At 49.7% G+C, this 21,664-nt stretch overlaps 1 protein-coding gene across 1 annotated transcript in view; it reads left to right on the top strand.

Moving 5' to 3' along the window:
- The window catches only part of LOC126539837 (monocarboxylate transporter 13-like), a 465,405-nt gene that overhangs the window by 19,058 nt on the left and 424,683 nt on the right, over positions 1-21,664 (top strand). Inside the window, exon 2 of the mRNA XM_072286220.1 lies at positions 12,531-12,674. Within this exon, the coding sequence (XP_072142321.1) occupies positions 12,531-12,674 (144 nt within the window). The remainder of the gene's footprint in view (positions 1-12,530; positions 12,675-21,664) is intronic.

Below are 21,664 nucleotides of genomic sequence, written 5' to 3'. Positions count from 1 at the left end.
GCTAGCGAGCAGCACTACGCTTTCAACACTAAGTGGTGCATGCGCACTTGGCACAGCGCTCTTATCAACATGAACGCCAGCGGACACAACGCCACCTCCCCTTTTAATAACGCACACATTCGGAGTCCAGCTTAGAACCTGTCTGGTGGGCGGCGATTTTGCATGGGGTAGCGTCTTGCCTCGGCGGGTGCTGGTGTTGCCTGTGTCGTAATCGGAATTACCCTGAACGGCTGTGGACTGGAAGGAACAGGTGTGCCCCCAGTCTCAGGATAAACCAGGAACTCGCTGGTAATAACTTCACCGGCTGTTCCATACCCAGGGGTAATGTCCTCTGCCGGCCTCTGTAGCAGCGGATCCTGGTGGCGACTCCAGGTCAAGATGCCCCTCGGGTGGTCGCACGCACTTGGAAAGTTTGAGCAACAATCACAGCAGGAGGCCACTTTGGTTTTGCAGAACACTTACGTGGTAACATGCTGTCGCCTACCAAGAAATGACGTTCACGACACGGACGACTTAGTGCCTGAGTGCACTGTCTGTGTGCTACTCTTTCCCCCACGGAAGGCTTTACGGCATCTAGGCGGCTGCGTAAGCGTCGTCCCAGGAGCAATGCCGCTGGTGATTCATGAGTCATCGCATTCGGCGAGTTGCGATACGACAGCAAAAAAGTATGCAGCTTTACCTGCAGTTTCTCCTGCGTCGTCTTTACGGAGCGCATTCTTTAAGGTCTGAATGAAACGCTCTGCCAGCCCATTGGAGTTGTAGTGGTAGGGAGCCGTGAGGACGCGCTGCGCCCCCATTGCCTGCACGAAGCGCTTCAACTGCGGCGAAACAAATTGAGGTCCATTATCGGAAACATTTTTTTCAGGGAAACCAAAATGTGCGAAGAGCTTGGTCGAAAAACGAATCGTGCTTTCTGTTGTTTTCCATCGCATTTCGAAAGCCTCTGGCCATTTAGAATGTGCATCGACCACCACTAAAAGCATGGTATTTCGAAATGGTCTCGCAAAGTCTACGTGAACACGCTGTCACAGTGAATTCGGCCATGACCACGGGTAAAGAGGTGCGTTGATTGGCGCGTTACGTTGCTCATGACAACTAGCGCAGCTTCTGATGCGAAATTCGAGGTCCGCCTCAAGAGTTGGCCACCACACGTGGCTGCGTGCTAGTTGCTCGCTGCGCACGATGCCGGGATGGCCGCCATGGAGTTCTTCCAGAACGTACCCTTGCAGCTTTGCAGGGTCGACTACTCCTGCGTCCAGCATGACGCATCCCTGATGCACCGTTAGTTCGTTGCACCTGCGAAAAAAAGGCTTCACCTGCTCATCCATGATAGACGTGGACCATCCCGCATTTGTGAATTCCTTCACTCGGCAAAGAATTCGGTCTTTACTCGCAGCAGCCGCGACATCACTAGAAACAGGCAACGAGTCCAATCGCAATGAATAAAATGCTTCTTCTGCTTCTTTGGTTCCCGCTTCAAGATCTGGCAGCAGCAGACGCGAGCAGAAATCGACTTCCGCCTTCTCGCTCGATTTCTTGAAGATAATATTGTAGGAGTACGCTGCCAACGTAACTACCCAGCGTTGGAAACGAGCAGTCGCGATGGTGGGAATCCCGGTTGTCGAGCCAATACTGTTTGTATAGGCCTATGGTCTGGGCCAAGGTGAATCAGCGCCCATAAAGATAGAAGTAAAACTTCTTTACACCAAAAATGATGGCTAGCGCTATTTTTGCTTCAGATAGCGCTCTTGAAGCTTAAGCAATGGGCCGTGCCCTTCCGTCATCGTAGATATGAAATAGGACTGCTCCTACACCATACTGCTACGCACAGCATGACAACTTGAGTTGTCTTTAAGGGCCATAGTGTGCGAGCGTAGGTGGTTGTGCCAATAGAGCTTTCACCTCGTTGAACATTTTCTAGCGTGCTCATCCCACTGTCAGGCTACATTTTTTTTGCAGAATACTGAAAGATGGTTGAGCAATTGTTGCTAACTGGGGCCTGAACTTGCTGTAATATTTGACGACGCCCAACAAAGATTGAAGCTGCTTCTTTGATTTCGGTTCTGGTGCATAGATTAGTGCGTCAACTTTAGTAGACAATTGGGAAATGCCTTCAGCGCTGATTTTGTGGCCAAGGCAGTAACGTTCGCTTTGAAGATAAAAGGAGCACTTCTTTTTCTTTACCCTGAAGCCTCAGCTTTCAAGACGCTGCAGCAGCGCTTCGAGATTAGCTAAGTGGTCTTCTACTGTTTTTCCAGTGAACAAAATACCACCTACGTAGCAGCAAACACCCGTGAGGTCCTGCAACATCGTGTCCATTATCTTTCGGAAAATCCTTGGCTCGGAAGCGATTCCAAAATGTAATCTGTTGACCATCCTCGTCGCCACGTGTTTCGTTTTGCGCGAGACGTGCCGAAAAGGATCAATGACCCGGGTCAACGACGTTTATTAACCCATGCTTGTGGGTTAATAGCTCGGGCAAGAAAAGGGCACCGCAAACGAGCGGCACTCTGCTTTTAGCACTTGGAGGAACATGCGCACTTCGCAGAGTGCTCTTATCAACATGAGCGCCAGCAACATGTTACATACAATTCAGCCGAAGATTTCATGCTTTCACTTTCTTTCAGCCATTTGAGGGTTAGGCAGAGGACAGCTAATATTTGTAACTGTGCTCAAATGTACGAACTAAAAGCAAGACTAGTTCTTGATTCGTTATAATCTGAAGCGCGAAAGGAAGAGGACAGAAAGGAAGCGAACACATGCACCGAGTGGTATCTTATTCGAGTCGGTGCTCGCACTAAGTATTCACTGTACGCATACGCGGGTGCTTTTCCAATGCTTCATATCACCAGTTGTGCCCAATGGAAAAGGAAAAAAAGGGGAAAGAATGAAATAAATTTCTCAGATACCGCAGTCGGTATCAGGCAAAAGAAGTTTAGTAGCGCACACTGTATCGCTCGAGAAGCCTGATTTTTACAGCTTTTAACCACAACCATTCGCACACAATTTCCACTACGACATTGCATTTGGCAATTTATTGATGCTGCATGTTGACTCAGAATTAAATATGAAAATGCTTGATTATAACGTAAGTTTACATCATAATGGTGCCGCGAAAAAGAAATAGCGCTTTCATCGCTCTCTGCCATCGCTGGAGTCAACGCAAACTTGACTTTTAATGTCAAAAATAGAAGCGCCCGTGCATCTTTTTGGGGTCTGAGGCAGGCTTGGACTAAAAAGAGGCAGAGCGGTTGACAGGAACAAAGTGCTATTTCATAAACACACTTAAACTGAAACACAGCCAATGTATTCAACACAAAAACGACCATCATGACATGTCCCTGTTCAGTCGTCACTGATCGCTGTAACCTGCGGGGGCGCGTGCCTGCCGCGCCTGGTTCGATGATGGGCCGAATCGTGCTGATCCTTTTCGGCCTATGACGCCTTTGCCATGCTTGCTCTGATATGCGCACACAGTCATGTGACCAATTTGACTTCGCAATTACCGCAGCATCGTCAGGTTGTGTCTGCTGCTGATTCACCCTTCCGATCAGATATTGATTGCAGCTCGGGCATTCCGATAAAATATACACGGACGCTAACAAAAGTGTGACTTTTCGATGTGAATTGGTTCCACTAGTTCGCGAATGAAGGAATGAATGAATTAATCAAATAGTTAATAATTATTTCTTAATTAATTAGTTTCTTTATTTCCCGTAAAACGAATTCTGTGGTGAGGTTCTGGGTAAAATGTTGCGCGCAGGCAACTTCTCTAGTCCAAAAACGACCAGTTTTGTACCGAAACATTTGGCTTATTTGTTTCTAATTCTTTATTGAAGCCTTTAACATGTGTACTTCATAATACACAGTGTAATGGCAGAAACTGACTGGCCGCAGGCATCTTATCGAATGACCGCGAAATCAACAAGGAAATGAACACGATTCTCCCCTTACTGTTTATGAACAGCTAATCTAGACGGTCTATTAGGAGAATTTAGTGCAGTGTTTTATGTCGTACAGCGTCTCAAGAAAAGTCGTTCCGAAGACGCACTGGCATTGTTCACTATCTTGATCTGTTTGAGCAACATTGCGACTTCCTGTGCTACTAGCGCAGCCTGGCTACAGCAGAAGCGCTGTGCGTACGCTCCACGCCTGCTTCAACGCGCGTTACGTTGTCTGAGCGTTCGCACGTCGTTTGCTAGCTTTTCTTTCCTTCATTCTGGGTCGTAGCTAACTCATAACACTGCAACTGCAAGAGAAAACGCATTGTACCTGAACTTCGGCGTCAGGCCCCAATAACATCAGGCATAATTTTCGATGTCATTTCTGCTCGCAAATTTATTCGTGCTGTCATTTTATAAAAAGAGAGAGGGAAACTGAGTGCGCCAAAGAAGGTACGGAGAATCTTCTTGATTAAGTCTGTGTTTGTCTAATTAACTTAGCAACAATTTCAAGCTTAAACGTGGCTGGCTTGGAATAATCACTGCTTGCATTCGGATACTTGATGGAACATTCTACAGCCGGAAGCACTTCTGTCATCCTACACGTGACATTGTAGACAATAACTTGTAGACAGTAGCAGGATATGTCTGCTCTGTCATTTCCAAATTATTGCAAACGAATTATCCTTGTTTGTCTGCAGTGGTAGAGGAAATGTTACACCATGGCTCTTTAATGCAGCCCGATTTACACTTTCCCGATGCTAATACTTCGCGTGCCGGCCGCAGCTAGTTAGCGCCGCACACGACGAGTGCGATGGCGTGAGAACATGCGTGTGAAATAATGATTCCGTAGCGCTCTAAGCAATGACTATGCGCGAAACTTTTCAGCGCTATCGTTGGGCTACGCTGATGGTATCGAATGTCATGGGCTCCATATTCTCGCTCAAAAAGATCACGACAGAACGTCCCTGGCGTCAGCAAGGCTCAGAGACTCTTAAGTATATGATCTTCGAGTCGCGCACATGCCGTGTAGCAAACAAAGAAAGCAGCTACTGAACGAAAAATACCGGCTTGGCAGCAAGGGTTATCTCCGCGAACTGTTGTGTCAGTGAACTGTCACAGCAATGAACTTTAACGGAAATGTGCGCGCAGCATCAGCGGAGGCCACAAGACAGCATGAGAATGCGTAGTGCTGGCTACTGTCCGAGTTGCCTGCTGCATGCGATCCACTCGCGCTCCGGCACTCCCTTCTCCCACAATTACTTGCACCTAACCTCCAGCGGAGGCAGCAGAACAGGCGAGTCTCCGGCGCTTCCATTTCCCATACATCCTTGCGGCTGCTGATCACGGCGTGGGCGCATTTTATAGAAACGTCCACGATATTAACGACACCAGCAAAATAACAGTAACAAAGAAAAAAAAAAAGCCGTAGGACGTCGTAAGGAACAAGAAAGCGTCCAACGCTTTTACCGAGCACGTCGATAATCACGTTCACCTTATTGATGGAGATAACGGCACCATCATAGCTAACGAAAAGAATCCAAGCGACGGCTGACTCTCTGAACGGCACCGGTGCAAACCTACCTGCTATCTACTTCCAGTGGATACGTCACATATTGAAATAAAAACGACAAAGAGCTCTCGTCTGCATCATTGCGAAGAAGGAACGCGTCCATGTGTTTCTTTATCTCGACTTATTCATTGACCGCAAATGCTTCTCCAAGCTCACTAATGTAGCGAATGCTGGGATGTCAGCGTTACTTTTTATTATTACTGAAAAGCTGTGTTCATTACTCGAACATTTTTCGATATTCAATTTAGGTTAATTTTCACGCTCTCAAATTTGTAATAAAACCGGTTACAAAGGTGACATTCACTTCGCCCACGTTAAGCAAGTAATCGCTTTAAGCTCTAGAGCAGGCGCCGCATTTTACAAACAAATAAGTTGATATTATTACCGTGCATAAGTCACATATACCGATGTATTTACAATACTTACAGGTGAGACAACAATGCGTAAACAAGGTGGCTGTCGAGAGTGATTCAACCTACACGCGTCAAATGGACTTCTGACTGGCGTCGCTCTTGATTGCGCCGTAACATAACCCGCACCCGTAAAGGCGCCGTCTGTGGGCTAACTAGAAGGGCGGTGAACCCGTAGCATTGTAAGCCTTCAGCCGGGACACGTGCACAATGTCCGTGAGGACACGCGAGTCTAGCGGAGCGGTTTTGTAGTTCACATCGCCACGCCAACGCAATGTCGTATAGGGCCCTGCGTAGCGCGGCAGCAGCTTTTCAGACAAGCCCACGGTGCAACATGGTGTCCATGGGAGGACAACGGAGCCAGGGGAAAATCGAACGTCCCGATGTTGGCTGTCGTACTGGATCTTCTGCGCGGCCTGAGACTCAGTGAGCCGGGAGCTGGCAATCTGGCATGCCGTGTGAGCCCGGGCGACGACATATTGAGCATCTTCGATGGGAGCGTTCGTCGGTGAATGAAGCAGTGCGTCAAATGGCAAAAAAGGGTGGCGGCCGAATAGAAGGTAAAAAGGGAGAAACGCCAGCGGTCTCATGACGGGGCGATTTATAAGCTAAGGTGACGAAGAGTAACGTGCTGTCTCACTCATTGTGGTCGTCACAAACGTACATAGACAGCATTTCTGTCAACGAGCGATTTAGCCGCTCCGTCAGTCCTATTGTCTGTGGGTGGTAGGCGGTAAGAGGCTTGGGCCCGGCAGAACAAAAGCGAAGTAGATCTTCCACTACTTTGGAAACGAAAGTGCGGCCGCGATCAGTAAGGCGCTGCCAGGGTACGCCGTGATGGAGGATGACTTCATGTAAAAAGAAATCTGCCACCTCAGTTTCATAGCTCGTGTGCAAAGCTCGCGTGATCGCGTACCAGGTCGCGCAATCAGTCGCGACAAAGACCAACTTATTTCCAGATGTCGATGTCGGAAAAGGGCGGCGAAGATCGAGACCGACGCAAAAGGATAGCCAAAAGGGCACATCGATTGGGTGAAGGCGTCCAGCGGGCAGAACAGCAGGTTTGCGGCGCTGACAGAGCGCCTGGGCTACAACGTAGCGGTTCACAGGGCGGTACAGGCCTGGCCAGTAGAGGCGGCGCCGTACGGCGTCCTAAGTGCGCGAAATGCCTACATGGCTTGCAGCAGGGACGTCATGCATCTATTTAAGAACTGATGACCGGAGATGGCATGGTACAACGAGTAAAATATCCGGTCCTTCAAAGCGTAAGCTGCGACGGTAGAGAAAGCGTTGTCGGAGCACGAACATGCGCAGCGTTTGCTCCGAATTTCCAGAAGCTCGATGAGAGCACGTAAGTAGTCGTCACACCGTTGTTTAGCGCGAATGTCGTGGAGATCAGAAATGACGAGCACGCAAGCGTCGGTGTCATGTGCAACATATTCAGGCAGCTCGACAAGTCGACGGGAGAGACAGTCGATGTCCTTGTGACAACTCCCTGACTTATATAAAACAGCAAATGAATATTCCTGGAGCCGCAGCTCCCATCTACCCAATCGTCGACTGAGGCTTTCAAGTGAGGAGAGCCTTCACAAGGCGTGGTGATCGGTAACCACGGGAAATGTTAGGCCGTACAAGTATGGGCGGAATTTGGCGATTGCCCAAACTAACGCCAGGCACTCCCATTGGGTGATTGAAAAATGCTTCTCGGCGGGTGATACGAGGCCGCTGGCGTGTGCAATTACGCGCTCTGCGTTATGCTGCCATTAAACAAGTACGTCCCCTATTCCGCGGTCACTGGCATCCCAGTGAAGTTTAGTGGAAGCAGATGGATCATGATGAGCCAGCAATGGGAGAGTCGTGAGCAAGCGTATGAGAGCAGAGAAGGCTTTGCTCTGATCAGAGCAAGGCACCGCGTGAAAGCAACATCTTTCTAAAGAAAATCGGTGAGTGGGCGAGCGGTTTCGGCGAAATTCTTGATGAAACGACAGTAATACGAGCATGGCCTAAAACGTTTCTTAGATCTGCGGCGAAAGACTGATCAGAACAGTTCTGTACAGCAGGAATCATGTCAGGGTAGGGTTGAACGCCAGCGGCACTGACGAGATGGTCAAGAACGGTAATTTGAGGTCGCCTAAAGTGGCACTTGGATGAGTTCAATCGGAGGACGGCGCATCGTAAACAATGACTCGTGAATGTTGTTGAAAAGACTACGACATCGTCTAAATAACACAGACATGTGTACCATTTATTGCCGCGAAGTAAGGAATCCATCATTCTTTAGAAGATTGGCGGGGCATTACAAAGGCCGAACGGCATAACCAATAATTGGTAGAGGCCGTCAGATTTACGAAGGCCGTTATCTCACGGTCCATGTCATGTACCGAGGTTTGCCAATAGCGTGATCGCAGGTCTATCGATGAAAAGTACTTGGATCCGTGCAAGCAGTTGAAGGCGTCATCAATACGCGGAGGAGTAGACATCCGCGTGTGATCTTGTTGGGGTGTCTGTAAACCACCAAAAAGCGCCAACTGCCGTCAGTCTTCTTCACAAGGACAACCGGGGATGCCCAGGGACTGCAAGATGGCTCAATAGCGCCTTTACTCAACATTTTATCGACTTCTCGTATCACTTGTGGTTCAACATGTGAAGCACGGTACGCGCGGTGGGATATTGAATTGGCGTCTCCGGTGTAAATACGATGGATGACCACCGATTACTGGGCTAAAGGGCGACCGCCAAGTTCACAAATATCGCGATAACTTTCCAAGAGATGGCACAGGTAAACAGCTGCTGCCAGAAGAAGATCAGGCGCAATCATCTTGCTAAGTTTGTCTGTGTGAGTCGGTGTGTCGGAGGCTCATGTACATGGCGAGAGAATTTCGGCTTCAGGAGCCGATATCCGGCAATCGTTCACAGGTGAGATGTCACCAAAACGCATGCCTCTAGGTAGAAGTTGAGTCGAGTATTTAAAATTAAGGAGATGGGGCGAAGCCTGATTATCTGTAACAGTGAGAGCGGTATGGGGAAAGGCCAAATTTCTTTCAAGCAGTATGTCAGTGGTGGAACATGGTACATAGACGGCGTCAGCAACAGATGGGACCAGCAGTAAAGTCACGTACGTAGTGGCTTGAGGCCGCAGGCGGATATATTCGGGAGAGCATAACTTTGGTTGTGTGACTGGTGGAGTATAGCAGCCATGGGGCAGTTCTAGCTGAATGACACTAGATGTGTTATTAAGGAAGGCTGAACATGACGATAAAAGTCTAAGCCGAGTATAAGGTTGCAAGAGAATTGTTCCAAAACGGCAAACAAAGCAGTCGTTAGGCGCCCCGCGATGACAATGCGAGCAGCGAACGCTAGGCTTTCCTGCGTCGGCGACGTGGAGGGTGCGTGCTGAAGCGGGTGTAAGAACTTTGTTCAGGCGTCTGCGTAATTGGGCGCTCATTACGAATATATGCACGCCAGTGTCAATGAGTGCTGGGACACTGACGTCATTGACTAAAACGCCCATCAAGTTTGGTTTGGCCGGCAAAGTAATTAGAGGGTTTCGCGGTCAAGTTGTCAAAGCAGCATCATCTCCGGGAGCTGCATCGCTCAGTTTTCCGGAGGAACCATGGTCGATGAACTAGTGGTGAACGGGACTGGTCACGTCGCAAGGACGACGAGGCACTGTTCGGAGGAGCACGAGCGTCATTATTTTGCTGTTGTGATGTCAATGGAGGCTGGTAACGACGCTCGCTCGGTTCGGGGCGGTAATAACTAGTGAATGGTTGTCGCAGAGGACAGGAGGCATGGCGGTTGTTAAAATGGCGAGCAACGTGACCGATACGCTGGCAGGCAAAACAGATTGGCGGTTTTCCACTCGGCTGGATTTCTGTAGCGTGCAGGATACCGCGAAACAGTCGATGGACTTGGGGCATGAGGCAGCTGTGAAGCGGGAAACAGCACATGCAGAGTGGCCTCCGAGATTAGCGAGTTTTTCGCGGACTATTGCCTCCACAAATTGTGCTCTAGGAAAGTCGTTCGGCTCACTGGGGCGAAAAAAAAAGGGCTGCATTAGCCATGGCCTCAAGTTCTCGCCAAACAATCAGCGTCAGGTGAGCTGATGGTCGCTGCACTCCGAGTTTGTCGTCACGAAAGGATGTCGCCGCTGTGTTCGCCAGACGACGTTCTAACTTGGCAGCTCTTGGCCATGCTCAAAGTGTTGGCACTCCTTTATGAAATCTTGCTTCACAATCTTCTTATATCAGCAGGTGTAAAGCATCATCAGCGATCGCCTTCTGTAAATGCCTTGTCTGACTCTCCCATATTGCTGTCGGCCTTATGGCACAGTCAGCACGTCCTTGATGTAAGAGACGTATGATCATGTTGATTTCTGGGCGCTGGTCACTAGTTCTCTCCTAGCAGTTGTCTTCCGCCCGGTGGGACGGCCGAACAAGTCTCTCAGCTTCTGTTTGCACGTGTCCCCGACGTTAAGCTTTTCCTCGTAGTTGTCATACCGCAGCTTCTCCGTGCCTTGTAGAAACAGTACCAAGTTAGCTAACATAATCGTCGAGTCCCATTTGTTGTGGTAATTTGCACCCTCATACGTGGCGATCCAGTTTCTTATCGAGGTTGTCGGTGCCGCAGAACGTTCCTGGATTGAGCGGCTGAGCCATCACAGCCGCCTTTGTTGTAGGTGTTGATGTGGGCCGCTCCATTTCGGGTTCTGCTTCATACGTCATAATGTCGAATCGGAGGTGACGACTGCGGAGCTACGTTGTTTCTCGCTCGTGCGTAGCCAGCACCTCCACCAATTTGTTACGTTGCAGATGTCACACATAACGATGTATTTACAATCTTTACAAGAGAAACAACGATGCATAAAACAAGATGACTGTCGAGACCGATTCCACCCAAACATGTCAAATTCACTTCTGACTGGCGCCACTCTTCGTTGCACTGTGACAATATATAATAGAAAGCTTTTTTATCTACAATATATGTTATGTCGCTTTATTCAACACATATTGGCTCATGTTCTTCAAAACTATTGTTTATCGCTTCGGCAACTTTCTTGTTATCTTTTTTCTGAATTAACGCAGCAAGCTGGGCGAGTTCGTGACTGAACATATTGCTATCGGTGGGCAGCGCAATCTGGACAATGGACAAAAAGAAGTTCGCGATACGAGCGCAGGCTAACAACCGATTTATTTTATTAAACATATGACTAAATATACTAAGAATGTGATCGTTTGATGAAGGGACGCGTAGAAGTGGTGAAATGGTGTCAGCCTATCTTGCCATTCAAAAACTACATTTATTTACCATGCAGAGAGATAGCAGTCTGGCTGACGCATGCGCCTGAGTTGAAATGCATGAAGCAGGCTTCCATATTCTCATGTTTGACTTGATTACCAGTCTTATACAATGTTTCGTTATCTTCGAACACAGGTTACATGGGCAATATCGACAATGCGCTGCCAGATGGGAGCCTGTTGCATGCCTGATTGCAATTTGGTGCTCCCTAAGGTGGATGTTAAGTCTGCGTCCCGTCTACTCAAAGTACTTTTTGCCGCACGAAAGTGGAATGAGGTAGACCACTCCCACCGGGCAGGCCACGAGCTGCCCCGTGTGTTTGACGCGGCGCATGACCGGGGGCGCCTGTTTAGGTCTATTGACGCGATGGCAAATCCTGTTTAGCGAGTTTTTTGCTGAAAAGACGACCCGAACACCATATTTCAAGGCTGTCTTTTTTAACCCATGCCACATCTGATCTAGTCACTTCATCATATGATCACATTATCTGTATATTTAACCACTTGTTTAAAAATGAGCCAGTAGTTAGTCTCCGCTCGAATCGTGCACTTCCTTTTGTCCTTCGTCCGGGTTGCACTGCCCACCCATAGGAATATATCTCCTTTCGCTGGCACAAGCCATATTAGATTGCGCAGGTGGCTCGAACCCTCTCCGTGTTCCTAAACAAACGCGTCCATTTATCGCCAACTTACGCTAACGCTCCGAGACCTTTGTGGCATCTTCTAGAGCAAGCTTGGTCGCCAGCGCTCTCGGGAAACCTATGTGGCCCCGGCATCATTGGACATGCAACGATCACGCTTGCTACCATCGCCGCCTAGAGCCGCAAGTTTGCCCACTGAAGTTTATTTTCACCGTCTCACCTTCTTGCCTGGCTGCCTGCCAGATTGCGCCGTCAAAATTAGGTGATAATATTAGGACGCATAACAGCACATCTGCATGTCTCCCATTCGTGAAATTTTCATCGCCTGTAGGAAAAAAAATGCTTGAGGGGATACATACATATAAGGACGGCAAGGACGTTGTTTGGCTCCTCGGCGTGACTGACCCCTTCCAGCTTGCTATCCGCACTCCTGGGAACGCGCTCTATTCCGCACGACACCTTCTGACCATTCCTTGTGGCCCGGCACACATGCGAGGCCACTATATAGCTCGCCGTCGCTGGGTCGTTGCCCATGACTCGTAGTCTTTAAGGTCCCTCTCCCAAGTGTTTCTTCTTCCTGCCGACGCTGGCTATTTCACGAATGTCAAGCTTCCAACTAGTACCTTTCTTTGTTTCTGCGATTTACAAAGAATGCCTACCTGGCGCAGGTCCCGTGGCGAGCGGGCTGACGATCCGGTATGGCTGCCGGCGCATCGCCATCCTCGGTTCGGTCATGTCCTCGTTCGGGCTGTTCATCAGCGTCTACGCGACAGGCATCAAGTTCCTCTACTTCTCCCTCGGATTCATCACTGGTATTATAAGTGTTTGCCCTTCTGTAACACGGCATGTGTAAGGCACTGGTTATTTTCACTAAATTCAACGCTTGTCTTTACGGCAATACTTCAGTCACCGAGCAAGCACGCGAGAAACAGGACATTTCATTGTCTGATTTGTTTTCATTCGGCTGTAGCTTTTTGAGTTCTGTTACAGTTAAGATGTTTCAATGTTAGTACCACATCGCATGCGACGTTAAATTATTGGCACGCCGCAAGTGTTGTAGCCGCGTCCACAATAAGATACCTGCCTAGATTGTGGTGAGCACATGTTGCAATCATCAGCATTGATGCAATCCGCAATAAATTATTATTCGAAAAAACAAATTACAAATTTATTATGATATAAGAAAGCATCGCTAACTACAGGAACGTCAAACAACACAGGCACTGATTGTTAACTGGTAGGCTGGAAAGTATTCCAATATTATCATCATCACATCAGCGCGTCAACAAGGAATGAACGGCCGGCCGGCAACGGTGATCAAGCGGATGGCAGACGAATTAATTAGAGGCTGTTAGATAAACAAAAAAGTAAAGTAACAAGGATAACTGATAGTGTTCTTAAAGAGCGAATAGCCAAAAGAAGATCAAAAATAAGAACGTTAGGAAATCAATGGCCTGGCAAATTCCAGCCTTCTTAGTGAAGATCGTTGTAAATCTCATAGCAGCGTTAATTTACGCTTTATGCATTCTTTGCTTAACTAAAGGTGACAGTCGCAACTAAAAGTGCGCAGATATCAAAGATCTAGACATTGATATATACATTCTTTCCACATAATACCGATGGCGTGCTAATGCATGCCCAATATTTTATTATTGAGGCATGGCAAGAAAACATCAGGTACTTGGACACTCAAGGTACTCAGTGCTTCGCAGCCTTGATCAAAAATAAATGTGCGCCCACAAGTACTGCAAAAGTGGTGCTTGTCGATCTTTCTCACAAGTTTGAATACTCATGCAGCATTTCATTACACCTACTCCTTTTTGATGCGTATGATTTTGCCCACTCAATAATTTCATAAACAACATTCTTTGCTCAATTCAAAAACGTGTTCGTATGGTTTTAGTCGCAAGTTATTTATTTAGTACCCACAGCCTGAAACAGGCGTTACAGTCAATGCAAATCGATGTCTATGCATTATTCAGTTTAGCCGTTTGCACAAGGCTTCCTGTTTCTTAGATGATGAAAACAGCACCTAGACGTCGGCACGCCTTGCCGACTTGTTTAGGTAGCGGGAGATGGCGTGCAGTTTGGGTGTACAGCAGTGTGCGAGCGCATTTTCTTAAACTGCTGTGTACATGTGGCGAAGAAGGTTGGCGATATTGTGTTCCACTAATTAAAAACAAACTCTGCAGATCAGGCGGCGTACTTGCGGTAAAAAGCTACTTTGAGCTCAAGATCTGCACAGGGCATTCAGTAAGACCGTGGCGTGTTTGACTTCATGGTCTGTAACAAGCACCAGCTAGCCGAACTGTCGCGTTTGAAAAGCTTGGAATGGGCCGATGAGAACCAAGGAAACACCCTTCGAGCACGCTTTCAGCAACTGTATCTCTCGTTTAGAAAGAGCACCAAGCGCGGGACCCCATTTTCAGCAGTAACCTCCATTTTAGGGTCAAAGCGGCTACTATTATTTCTTGCACTTTTTCAGGAAAGTAGCTACTCGAAATCATTGAAAATACAAAATTATCCACATAGCAGATAACATCGGCCGCTACGGACTCTCCTAGTTTTTCCTTCAGGTTCCTGTCGTATCTTGCCAGCAGTAAATTCTACGAACACAAGGGGTGCTGGGAACTCATTTTTAAGAAGTATCTGCTTGCGGTACATTTCAAGCTGAATTTCTTATTCCAGAGTTTAAGAGACCTTTAAGAGATCTCGCTTGAGAGAGAGTATAAGAGACCGGATGGGGGGTAAGGGAGAAGGGGGAGCAAGGGATAGTTGCTCCTTCTACCTTCTCAGGTGGCGGCCAGGAGTCCCTGGGTCCTGGAGGTGTCCTCGACCATCTGGACAATCCTGGTTTGCATGGCCAATTCAGAGCTGAGCAACGCGTTTTCCCACTGCTCCATCGTTTTTATTGCTAGTAATACCGAGCTGTCTTTCCGCACCTATTTATTACTGTCGGGACACCCCCAGGTTATGTGAGGGAGGTTGGCCCTATTTCCGAAGAATTTGCAGCCACTCGAGCAGAATTCTGCATCAAAATTGCTATAGGTGGAGGTGTTCGGAAAAGTGTTGATTTGAAGTTGTCGCCAGGCCAACGTTTGCCATTTTGTGAGCGACTTAGCAGCTTGGTTCTGCCTAGCTTACAATGCTCACTGATATCTCTGTAGGTGGGCAGGCTGTCACGTCTCGGCTTTCGTAGCAGACCCGTGACCTAGATATACGGGTCGGTGACGGAATCACCGTCATCCCCGATCCGATGAACGAAACCTTGGACCTCGTCGTGCGCATGTTCATTACTACTGAAGCTAGAGTGAGCCGGTGCCCATATAACCTGTAGATCACTAACTGTTTCGTCTTTATAGCCGGTCGACAGAATTCGTAGTGCTTCAGGCGATATGTGCCCACTCGTGAAATTTCGGACAGTGAATTTAGAGTGGCTGACTATGATTTTATCTTTGGAAGCAGTCGTCATTGTCATGACAATAGCCGCTTATTCGCCTACCTGCGGTACGGTCGTCTTAACCGTGCCGAATGCGATGGAATTAGCCTTGCGATCAACTACTGCTACGGTTACTGCCTCGTCGAAGTACGCCACGTCGTCTGAGTTTTCAAAACGCTTATGTATTGCCCTGGTCCTGGCCTGCCTGCGCTTCACGTCATGCACTGGGTGCATGTTTCTCGGCACGGGAGTGGTGTGAATGTGGTCGCGTACTTCGTAGGCGAGGTTGCGCTTCGTTCCAGTATCAGATTCCTCTGCAATGCCTATGGCTTTTAGGGTGTGCCGTCCAGTGCGTCTCTAGCTATGCGATTCTTTGAGCTTCGATGCGCTCATCGAAGGCGTCGTGTATACCGAGTGCATTGAACCTGTCAGTGGAGACCGCGACGGGTGTGCCCACTGCTTGTTTGAAGGCATTTCTGATGAGGGCGTTGATTTTATTCCTCTGGTACGTTTGGAAGTCTAAAGGAGGAGCGACATATACTATTCGGCTTAAAACGAAAGCCTGGACGAGTCTGGCAAGTGTGCCTTCTTTAATCCCTTAATGCCCATTGGCGATCCGCGCGATGAGGCGGGACGTATGGGTGATGCTATTTCCCAGCGTCATTATTATCTGTATGTTGCCTCCGTTTGTCCGAATATGCAATTCGAGGACCTTAATGATACTGACTGTCGGAATAAGGACTGTTCCGGTGGCGTAACGGTGGATGTTAGGCACCTTTGTTTACTTGGCATCCTCGGCAGATTGGGCGGTAAAACAGCAGTTCTGATTTTTGCTGAGAACAGCTTAATCGTCGCGGCGCGATGTACTTCATTTATGGCTCTTTGCAGGGTTCCCTGTACGTGACCATCGTTCCCTCCGGCGACGCACAGGTCGCCTGCACAAAAGCTGACGCTGAGCTCCTCTATGATTTCTACCATTGGTGGGAGAACTATTATGGCCACGCTGAAAAGGAAAGGCAAGGGGACCGAGCCTTGCAGCGTGCCTCTGCCTTCCATTTTCAGGGTGTCTGATTCAAGGCGCCCTACGGTCAGCGACTATATTAAGGGCAGGAAGTCCTTAATATGGTCGTAGGCCTTTTTACCTACACCACATTTTTTTAGATTGTCGAGTATGGTCAAATGTTTGATATTGTTACGTGGGGAAAGACACAGACGAAAGATGCTATTTACCCGCTATGTACACTCGAGCCAGGCTGCCAGGCTGGCACTCGCTCGCGCCAAGGGCACCCGCCAACTTCTTCGTCGTTCTCTCTTCGGCTCGTCTCTTGAGCATCGCTTGATGATATAACATTAACCCCGGCGGCAAAAGCACCGTCATGGTGCTGTTAAATATCCAAGGTGCATGGAGAGTTGTAGGGCTTGAGTCGGGCAACGTGGACAATGTCACTGGTTGTCACAGTGGAGGACGTAGTGGCCGTGGCTAGAACAATTTCATAGGTGACATCGGTCACTTTGCGTATCGCGCGATATGGGCCTGCGTAACAGGAAAGCAGTTTTTCACAAAGGCCGACTTTACGCGATGGGGACAAAAGCAACACGAGGGCACCGGGAACAAAATGGACATCATGGTGACGGAGGTCGTAGCGTTGTTTCTGCTCGTCTTGAGACACTTGTAGACGAGCGTGCGCAAGCTGGCGAGCATGGTCAGCATGGACGATTGCATCACGGGCATAATCGCTAGGTGAAGCTGTGGCGGACGGAAACACAGTGTCCAGTAGTAGCGTCGGTTCGCGGCTATACAAGAGGTAAACGGGGAAAAGCCAGCAGTTTCGAGACGGGAAGAGTTGTATGCAAAGGCAATATAAGGTAGAGCCAGGTCCCAGTCACGGTGGGCGTCTGAAACGTATTTGGATAGCATGTCTGTAAGGGTGCGGTTCAAACGCTCAGTGAGCCCGATCGTTTGAGGGTGGTAGGAGGTGGTAAATTTATGCTGTATTGAGCAGGCACGCATGATGTCGTCAATGACTTTGGTCAAAAAGGTGCGGCCGCGGCCTGTAAGCAATTGACGCGGAGCACCATGCATAAAATGATATCATGTAGGATCAAGTCCGCAACATCAGTTGCGCAGCTGGTCGGAAGAGCACGGGTTACGGCGTAGCGGGTCGCGTAGTCCGCCGCGACTGCAACCCACTTGTTTCCTGATGTAGATTCCGCAAATCGGCCGAGAAGGTCCAAGCCGACACAATGGAAGGGCTCGGCGGGGATGTCGAGCGGCTGCAGGTAACCAGCGGGGAGCTGGGAAGGCTTCTTGCGTCGTTGGCAAAGTTCACAAGCGGCGACGTGACGTCGTACGAAACGGACAAGGCCCGGCCAGAAAAAACGGCGACGTACACGGTCATAGGTTCAAGATACGCCAACGTGTCCTGCCGTTGGTGCGTCGTGAAGCTCTTCTAGAACGGTGGAGCGGAGGTGTTTAGGTATTACAAGCAGGAACTGAGAGCCGTCCGGATGCAGGCTACGACGGTACAGAGTACCGTCGCGGAGGACATAGAGGCGTAGAGCAGCATCGGCCGGAAAGTGTTCAAAATGGTCGATGAGTGCGCTGATGTAGGGGTCACGGCGTTGTTCGTCGGCGAAATGAAGCAGCTGGGATACAGAGAATACGCAAGAAGAACTGGCAATATTGGAGGAGTCAGAGTCGTCAACAGTGTAACGCGACAAACTGTCAGCGTCTTGGTGCAGGCGGCCAGACTTGTAGACCACGGAATATGAAAATTCCTGTAGCCTCAAAGCCCATCGACCAAGCAGGCCTGTAGGATCTTTTAGCGATGAGAGCCAGCAGAGAGCATGATGGTCAGTGACTACGGAAAAAGGGCGACCGTAAAGGTAAGTACTGAACTTCGCAACCGCCCAGACAACAGCAAGGCATTCGCCTTCCGTTATTGAATGGTTGCGCTCCGATGGTGCTAGGAGGTGGCTCGCATAAGCAATAACGCGATCCTTGCCAATTTGACGCAGGGCTAATACGTCACCTACGCCATGACCGCTGGCATCTGTACGTAATTCTGTAGGGGCATCAGGGTCAAAGTGGGCGAGAATGGGTGGTGAGGTTGGAAGAGTGACGAGAAGGGAGAAGGCGGCGGCTTCTGCAGTATCCCACGAGAATTGTACGCCCTTTTTCAAAAGATTACTTAGGGGCCTAGCAATTGTCGCAAAATCTGGACCAAAACGACGAAAGTACGAGCACAGCCGTACAACAATTCGAACGTCTGCGGCTGTCTTCGGAACCGGAAACACTCGGACAGCGCGAGATTTATCCGCATCAGGCTGTACCCCGTAAGCGTCAACGAGATGGCCCAGAAGAGTAATTTGTCGGTGGCCAAAACGACATTTGGTTGAGTTAGTGGCACCTTCGCCTTTCGAAATACATCAAGTATAGTTGTGAGACGCTCAAGGCGAGTGTAGAACGTTGGCGAGAAGACGATGACGTCGTCGAGGTAGCAGAGGTATGTGGATCATTTGAAACCTTACAGCAAGGAGTCCATCATACGCTCAAATGTGGCAGCGGCGTTGCATAATCCAAACGGCATTACTTTAAATTGGCATAGGCCGTCAGGTGTGATGAACGCAGTTTTTTCTCTGTGCATATCGTCAACAGCAATCTGCCAATATCCCGAAGCAAGATCAATAGACGAGAAATAGCTGTAACCGTGCAGGCAGTCAAGGGCGTCGTCTATGCGTGGGAGCGGGTAGACGTCCTTCTTTGTAATGCTGTTCAGATGACGGTAGTCTACACAGAAGCGCCACGTGCCGTCCTTCTTCTTAATCAACACCACAGGTGACGCCCAGGGACTCGATGTAGGCTCAATGATGTTTTTATCGAGCATTTTGTTCACTTCATCTTGAATTAGTCGGCGTTCCGACGCAGAAACTCGATACGGTCGTCGGTGAATAGGCGCAGCATCGCCAGTAAGAATGCGATGCTTGACCGCGAGCGTCTGGCCTCTAGGCCGATCGTCTAAGTCGAAAATATCGCGGTAGGAGGATAATACTTCGCAAATATCTCCAGCCTGCACAGAGGACAGGTCCGTCGCAACCATTTTCTTTATGTTGGGATCGGCGAGTGAGACTGGCGCGAGGGGCATGCTAAGCTCGCGAGAACCATCGGTTGATAACGCTGCCACGTATTGGTCGCCGAGACAGTCAATGGTGGCAAGACAAATACCTTGCGGTAGAATTTGCTTTGCCAATCCAAAGTTACAGACAGGCATTCGAGTGTGGTTCGCAGTAATAGTAAGAATACTGTGAGGCATGGTGACGTGATACTGTATTGGGATGTCGGGTAGAGGAATGACGAGCTACTCGCCATCAGGAACTGGTGGGAAAGACAACAGTTCAATGTAGGCTATGGACTTTGGCAGCAGGCGAAGAAAGTCGGTGGAGCGTAAGCGGCAGTGGGGTGCGTCAGAAGGTTCGGCGAGCATCGGTAACTCAAGGCGAAGGGTACTGGAAGAGCAGTCAATAAGAGCAGAATGGGCGGAGAAATAATCGAGGCCGAGAATGAGGTCGTGGGGACAATGAGCAATTACGGTGAAGAGGACAGGAGTGTGGCGGCCGGCGATGCTGAGATGTGCCGTACAACTGCCGATGATAGGCACAGTACCGCCATCCGCAACGCGGACGACGCGTGCCTACGCTGGGGTGAGGAGCTTGTTTAGTCGTCTTCGGAAGGCAGCACTCATAATAGAAAGATGTGCTCCTGTATCGATGAGTGCCGTGACAGGATAGCCATCAACTTCAACGTCAAGAAGGTTTCAGTTAGTAGGTAACCTGAGCAGAGGATTTGAGGGCAGGGTCGACAACGCAGCTTCACCTCCAGAAGCTGGAGTGCCTAGTTTTCCGGCTGGGTCCGGGAGGCGATAGGCGGCGAAGAGAAGCGGTGGGGTTGGGGCGAACGAGACTGGTGGCGTCGACGGGAGGGCGAGCGGCTATAGCGAAGGTTCGGAGCAGGGGCATCAGTGGTTGTGGGTTCATGGCGGGTGGCATAGGGTACAGAAGGTCCAAAGGTGCGGGAATAAGTGGCGGCGTCAGTCCGAGGAGGGGGTGGCCATCGGTTGCGGCAGTGACGGGCGACGTGGCCGATGCGACAGCAGTGGAAGCAGGTCGGCCTGTAATAAGGGGTACGCCATTCGGACAGAAAAGGAGTGTCGGGGACGAGGAGGGCCGCTAGATAACTGGGGAACGCTGGGTCGAGACGTGGAACACACGGTGTTCAGACCCATGTTTTGAAATTCCTGTCTGACGACGGCCTGAATCATCGAAATGGTAGTTGCTGGCGGATCGGGAGGCGTCATGGAGAAGGCTGGGGAACAGGCGGCCTCGAGTTCGAGGCGAACAATACGGGTGACGTCGTCACAGGTGGCGGTCTGACGCGGTGGACCCTCACATGTCGATGTAGCAGCAGTGTTGGGTAGCCGTGCAATGTGGTGCGAGATACGGCGGCTCTTAGCCCGTTTAAGGCGACGGCATTTCTTTATAATGGCGTCGATAGTCGAGACGTTGCCGAAAACAAGCAAATTGAAGGCGTCGTCGGCGATGCCTTTTAGCACATGTGCCACTTTATCTGCTTCGGACATATCGTCAGCTTTACGGCATAGAGCCAAGACGTCGAGGATGTAGGAAACGTATGGCTCTGTAGATGACTGAACACGAGACGCAAGAGCCGTTCTCGCGGCAGCCTTGCGCCCAATGGAGTCGCCGAACAGTTCCCGTAACTTTTCTTTGAAACTGTCCCAACTGGTTACTTCGTCATCATGCGTTTGGTGCCACACGCGTGGGGTGCCACCGAAATAAAAGATGACGTTGGCGAGCATAATCGTTGGGTCCCACCTGTTATTAGCGCTGGCGTGTTCATAAAGCTTGATCCAGTCGTCGACATCCTGTCCCTCCAGGCCAGAGAACACACCTTGGTCACGATGTGGGGCAACCGTGACGATTGGAGCAGTCGGACGAGCGGAAGCCGTTGCAGAGGCGGGGTCGTCACCGGGAGGCATGGTGACAAGCTCGGTGTGCCGACCACTTCGTAGTTCCGTGGTGAGGACGGGGATCGCTGACCTCCACCAGAAATGTTACGTGTGGAGAGACACAGACGAGAGTTGCAGTTTACACGCTATTTACACTGGAGCCAGGCAGCCAGGCTGACACTCGCTCGGGCCGAGGGCACCGACCAATTTCTTCGTCGTTTTCGCTTCGGCTCGTCTCTCGAGCATCGCTCGATGATGATGATGATGATCATCATCATCAGCAGCAGCAGCAGCCTGGTTATGCCCACTGCAGGGCAAAGGCCTCTCCCATACTTCTCCA

The sequence above is a fragment of the Dermacentor andersoni genome, chromosome 2 (genome assembly GCF_023375885.2).
Source record: "Dermacentor andersoni chromosome 2, qqDerAnde1_hic_scaffold, whole genome shotgun sequence".
Taxonomy (NCBI): Eukaryota; Metazoa; Arthropoda; class Arachnida; order Ixodida; family Ixodidae; genus Dermacentor; species Dermacentor andersoni.
The sequence above is the reverse complement of the archived record's forward strand: the minus strand, read 5'-3'. Positions and strand labels throughout refer to the sequence as shown.